Source organism: Anopheles stephensi, unplaced genomic scaffold (assembly GCF_013141755.1).
Source record: "Anopheles stephensi strain Indian unplaced genomic scaffold, UCI_ANSTEP_V1.0 ucontig18, whole genome shotgun sequence".
Taxonomy (NCBI): Eukaryota; Metazoa; Arthropoda; class Insecta; order Diptera; family Culicidae; genus Anopheles; species Anopheles stephensi.
The window spans coordinates 35,001-40,790 of NW_023405102.1; the positions used below are offsets into that span (position 1 = coordinate 35,001).

At 60.8% G+C, this 5,790-nt stretch overlaps 1 protein-coding gene across 1 annotated transcript; it reads right to left on the reverse strand.

The window, feature by feature from the left end:
* Positions 1 to 2,927: 2,927 nt before the first annotated feature.
* Positions 2,928 to 3,563, reverse strand: LOC118515699. Its single transcript, XM_036062048.1, has one exon. The coding sequence runs from the start codon at positions 3,561 to 3,563 to the stop codon at positions 2,928 to 2,930; it is 636 nt and encodes a 211-aa protein (XP_035917941.1).
* Positions 3,564 to 5,790: the final 2,227 nt, after the last annotated feature.

The window sequence follows — 5,790 nt, forward strand, 5'->3', positions numbered from 1 at the left end:
GCCGGACAGGGCCTGCGCCAACTGGAACGTCACGTCTCCGTGCTTCCGTGACTGCCATGCCCTCACGTCGGGTAACACTCGATGCGTCCACCGAGTGAAACGACTGGCGTTTTCGCTGGCAGCATCCGCATCCCACTGCTGCTGCCACTGCTCGTACGTCCGGTCCCGCTCCAGATTCCGAACACCAGTCCTGGAGTGTTCGTTAGCTGGATCGTTCAGCCGGTGATGGACCCTGCTGTCCTCCTCGATCTGCATGCATATCGGGATGAGACCGGCCAGCAGCACGGCCGTCTCACCCTTCACCGTCCGGAAAGCCCGACAGACACGAATGGCCGTCGTCTTCTGCACTCGCTGCACCAGTCTCCGACATTGTTGCAGCTGCAGTCCCTCCGACCATACTGGGGCACCGTAGCGCAGGATGGAGTCCGCTACTGCCGCCAGCAGTCGGGCACGCGACGACTTCGGGCCACTGTGGTTCGGCATGAGGCGCGTTACGGCTTCCGCGACTCTCATGGCCTTCGCTGCAACCTGCTGAACGTGCGGCAGCCATGACAGGTGGTCGTGCAGCCAAACTCCAAGATAGCGGATGGAGCGCTGGGATTGCACGACTACACCCCTGATGTTGATGCTGACGACCGGATGACGCTTCAGCGTAGATATCAGCGTCATTTCCGTCTTCTCTGGTGCCAACGAAAGATGGTTCCGGTCCAGCCAGTCCGTGATTGCCGCGATGGCTCGTTCAGCAGTCGAGGAAGCGGCCTGGGGTGTCGTTGCGGGGACCAAGACAACAAGGTCATCAGCATAGCCAATAACCTCGGCCCCCTCCGGCAACTGGACACCCAGGACCCCGTCGTACAGCACGTTCCATAGCGTGGGTCCCAGTATGGAACCCTGCGGAACGCCCGCACTGATTCTCCGCTCGACGGGGCCCTCGCTGGTTTCAATAACCAGCCGCCGATCCTCAAAGTAGCTTTTCAGCATCTTCTGCAGCGATGACGGTACCCCCTTGTCCCTCAGCGCGTTGGCAATGGCTTGCCAGGGCGCAGAATTGAAGGCGTTGCGGATGTCTAGTGCCACCACCATCAGGCAGCGCTTGTCTCGGGCGTTGGTACGGTGAAAGGACATGGCCGTCCTGCCCGCTTCGACAACGCGCTGGATCGCACTGATGGTTGATCTGCCTCGCCGGAACCCGTACTGCCCGTCCGACAGCCGTTCTGCCTCCGGTTCCTCCAGGAACTCGTTGAGGCGGTTAAGAATTAGGCGCTCCAACACCTTGCCGAGTGCGTCGAGCATGCACAGCGGCCGGTAGGAGGAGCTTTCCCCGGGAGGCTTGCCAGGCTTTGGCAGCAGTACCAATCGTTGCCTCTTCCAAGGCGCTGGAAACGCACCCCGGTCAAGGCAGTCCTGGTACAAACGGACGAAGACCTCCGGGTACTTCCTAATGGCCGTCTTAACCGCCGCATTGGGGATACCGTCAAGTCCAGGCGCTTTCCGGTTCGCCATCGATCCCACGATGGACAGCAGCTCGCCTACGGTAACAGGGGTCAGCGGTGATCTCTGCTCCTCGGTGTCTTCGCTGGACGATTCGGCTTCCGGCCACTCAACAGGCGGATGTGTCGGGAAAAGATCGTTAGCTATCCGCTCCAACACGACACGGTCTGTCTCAGGTGGCACGAAGCAGCCACGAAGACGAGACATGACCACCCGATAGCCGGCCCCAAACTCGTTGGTTTCCGCCTGTTGAATCAGCTCGTCGAGCTGCGCTCGCTTGCTGGCACGGACAGCCTTCTCCACGGCTCTCCTCGCCGACCGATGATGAGCAGCCATGATGCTACGCTCCTGCAGGTCGGTGGTTCGAAGCATTCGCTCATGCACAGCCGCACACTCCTCCCGAAGACGTAAAATCTCCGGAGTCCACCAGAAAAGGTCTCGATGGGGGTCACGATGTGACATGGTGACGCGCTCCATCGTGTCGTCGCATGCATCTAGCATGGCGTCGACCATCCCCTCCTGGCTGACGGCTCGCTCCGGGAAACCAGCCGTCTGGAGTGCGGCTACGAACGCCTCGGCCGAAAACTGCGTCGTCTTCCATCTACGGCCAGCGTGCCGATAAGTGGTGGATGACGAAGAGGACCCCAGTCCCCGCTGACGATGCTGCTGCTGATGTCGCTGCTGCCTCCCGTTCGAATGACGATGCTGCTGCTGGTGCTGCTGCTGCTGCTGCTGCTGATGCTGCTGCTGCTGCTGCTGCTGGTGTTGCTGCTGTTGTCGTCGCTGCTGCTGGTCAGGAGTTGGAGGCCCCACGGTGAAAAAGATGTACCGGTGGTCCGACGCTGTGTAGTGGCACGAAGCGGTGTTCGCTGCCACCTCCCAAGTGTCCGGACGAGCGATGGATGTGCTAGCGAAAGACACATCCACAACACTGGGAGTGGCGACTCCGTTGCCCACGAATGTCGGGACCGAGCCTTGGTTTAGAACCACAAGCCCGAGCTGCCTGATGGTGTCCAGCAGCTCTTCACCGCGCCGGGTGGTGCGTTGACTACCCCACTCCTCATTCCAGGCGTTGAAATCGCCTGCCAGGACGATACGAGGGTGGGGTTGGGCCTCCAACTCCACCGCCTCCAGAAGTTGCTCGAACTCGCCGGTGTTGAGTCGCGGAGGGGCGTAGCAGCTGATGAACACCACCCCTCCAATCTGCGCAGCAGCCAACCCGGGCATGGCACAGCGCCACACCCGCTGGATCGGAAGGTGGCTGGTTGCCACCACAGCTGCTCTCCCCGACGAATCCGCCGCCCAGTTTCCGCTGCCCGCCGGAGGCCGATACACCTCTGACAGCAGCAGCACGTCGACCCGCTTCGTGCGGGCTGTTTGCAGGGCCAGATCCTGAGCGACGCGTCCACCACCCAGGTTGACCTGCATTACCCGCATTACGCCCGCGAATGCTGGTTCTGGCGGCACGATGAGTGGCCCACACGATGGGGCCCCTGGCAGACAATGCACTTAGCTGCCGAAGTGCACTGGCTAATGCGGTGGCCCTCTTCGCCACACTGCAAACACAGACCCGACCGGTCAGACGAGGCACGACAGTTTCGTGCCAGATGCCCCATCAGAAGACAACGGAAGCAACGCTGACGGTCGAGTGGCTTCTTCGGCACTTCGCGGATGCCGCTGACGCATTGGCACAGTGTCAGCTTCTGCCCGATGAGAAGCCGTGCCTTTGCTAGTGGGAGCCGCACTCGAGCTCGCTTCGTGCCATCACGGAGCTCCCAGAGCTCGACACGCGCGATTCCCGGCTCTGCTCCCAGCTTCTCCTTGATGGCGAGCTCCACATCACTCTTCTCGGCCAGAGAGTCAATGTTGGTGACGAGAAGCTCTCCCATCTCCGTCACCACACGGACCACGCCATCCTCGCCGAGTGCCAGCTGGATCCGGCGAGCCAGCTCAGCGCTGTCCACATTCTTGCGTATTGGGACAATGAGATGACCTTGCGCGGTCCGACGCCCCATCCCAATATCTGCCCTGACGTCTTGCAGCTCCTGTGATGAGCGCAGCTTCACGTACATCTCCGTCCAGGTTTTGTCCGGACCGGGGACCACCGCGATGCGATCGGGTCGTGCAGGACGCCCCTTGGACTGGGCACGATGCTGCTGATGTTGTTGCTGCTGGCTCTGCTGCTGCTGCTGGCGCATCTGAGGTGGCCGGTATAGCTCCTGATGCGGTTGCTGCTGCTGCTGAGTCGGGCGTTGCGCTCGGCTATTACGACCGTTCAAGACCGTTGCCCAGGTCATCTGCTGCTGCATTGGCTGGAGTTGTGGCCACTGTTGCTGATGTAGCGGTTGCTGCTGCTGACGCTGCTGCTGCTGCTGCTGCTGCTGCTGCTGCTGCTGCTGCTGCTGGCCCATTGCCGACACTGCGACCGTCCGTCGCTGCGGCTGTGGCTGGCTACGCTGCTGCTGCTGCTGCTGCTGCTGCTTCTGCTGCTGCTGCTGCTGCTGCTGCTGCTGCTGCTGCTGCTGCTTCTGCTGATGCTGATGCTGCTGCTGCTGCTGCTGCTGCTTCTGCTGCTGCTGCTGTTGCTGCGAAGCCTTCTTCGCTCGGTTGCGTTGTTGCCGGCTGCGTTTCGTTCTGGCACTGCCCTGGCCACCAGACTGTGCCGAGGAATGTAGTGCCGTCAACGAACGCATTCCTTCCTGAACTGCTTCCAGCATGCACTTTAGAGCAACCTCGCGCTCCCGGCTGAGTCGCAGCTCCTCAGTAAGCGTCTCCACTTGCTTGACGAGGGTCTCCAGCATCTTGTGCTGAAACTCCTGCGCAGACGCTTCTCCGCCGTCAGGGATCACCACAGTTGTGGATGTCTCCCCTTCTGCTTCCTGCGACGCCACCACCGTCTGCTCCAGGGTGGAGGCATCGGAGAATGCACCATCATCCTCCTCTTCCGATGTTTCAACAGCTTCCGCTGATCCGACCGACCGTGGTGTCACCGGAGAGGGGGAAGGGGTGTCCGACCGCTTCCCGGGAGCTAACAGCGACCGCACTCCGGAACGCAGCACTCGCCCCTCCATTCTGTGCCAGAGGGAATGACCGTCCGTCGTTAAAATCCCTTTGACAAGTTCTCGCGAAAACCGTGAAGAACGGGTTTTTCCGCTCTGGAGGGGTGGTGGTGGGTGGTAGGCAGGTACGGTGCTGTGCTTAGTGATGTCTTCTCACGCCGCGTCGATGGAGGGGTCGGATGCTGGGGTGCAGCCGGAAAATTTGGAAGACCCAAAAGACGCTTTTCCGGGCGTAACTCCCCCAAATGAAGTCCGATCGCCTCCGGTCCCACGACGTTTTTGTGCGCGTTGTTGCTGCGCACAACCTTGCCCAAGAAACTGACGCTCTAACTCTCCTGCTTCCCCGGGAAAATGGCGGAAAAGCGTTAAAAACGGGGTTTTTCCGCTCTGCGGGGGTGGTGGTGGGAGGTAGACAGGAAAGATGTTGTTTTCCGTTGTCCTCTCTTCACGCCGCGTCGATGGAGGGGTCGGATGCGGGGGTGGGGCCGGAAAATTGGGGAAACCCCAAAAACGCTTTTCCAGACGTAACTCCCCCAAATGGCGTCCGATCACTTCCGGTCCAAAGACGGTTTTGTGCGTGATGTTAATGCGCACCACCTTGTTGTATATCTCGACGCTCTCAATCCCCTCCTTCCTCGGGAAATTCGCAAAAAACCGTAAAAAACGAGGTTTTTCCGCTCTAGGGGGGTAATGGGTGGTGGTAGGGGGTCGGAAATGGGTTCGATGGCTTCGTCTCTGCAAGCCGCGTCGTTTGATACCCCACTTGATGGGGTCCGGTGAATGGTTGGGAAACGGTGGGTGCCCGGAAAAACACTATTTTCCAGGGGGGGTGGGGGAAAACCCTTGCGGGGGGGTATTCTCCGTTGAAATCGGACACCCCTCCCCAAACAAACCCCTATCGGGAGACGCACCGTTTTCCCGGTAGGCCCGGAAAACTCTTCAGCAACACGCTTTTCCGGCTGTGGCGCCCCCTGGTGGTGGAAACCTGCTGGATTTTCCCGCTTGGTGGGTGGGGGGCACCCGCCCGGACAACTCCCTCGAAGAACCGGAACTGCTATCTCCCCTCCTTCCCCGGGAAAACTCGGGAAAACCGTCACCGGGGGTGGTTTTTCCGCTCTGGGGGGGTGGTGGTGGGTGGTGGGGGGGCGGGGTGGTCACTACCGGATTCCCCTCCTCGAGACGCGTCGATGGAGGGGTCGCACGCCCGGATCGGTGGACTGGCCACCCGGGACGCCAAGAA

Excerpts from the sequence above, each read along its gene's own strand:
- LOC118515699 (XM_036062048.1), bottom strand. The coding sequence starts at position 3,563 with ATGTACGTGAAGCTGCGCTCATCACAGGAGCTGCAAGACGTCAGGGCA.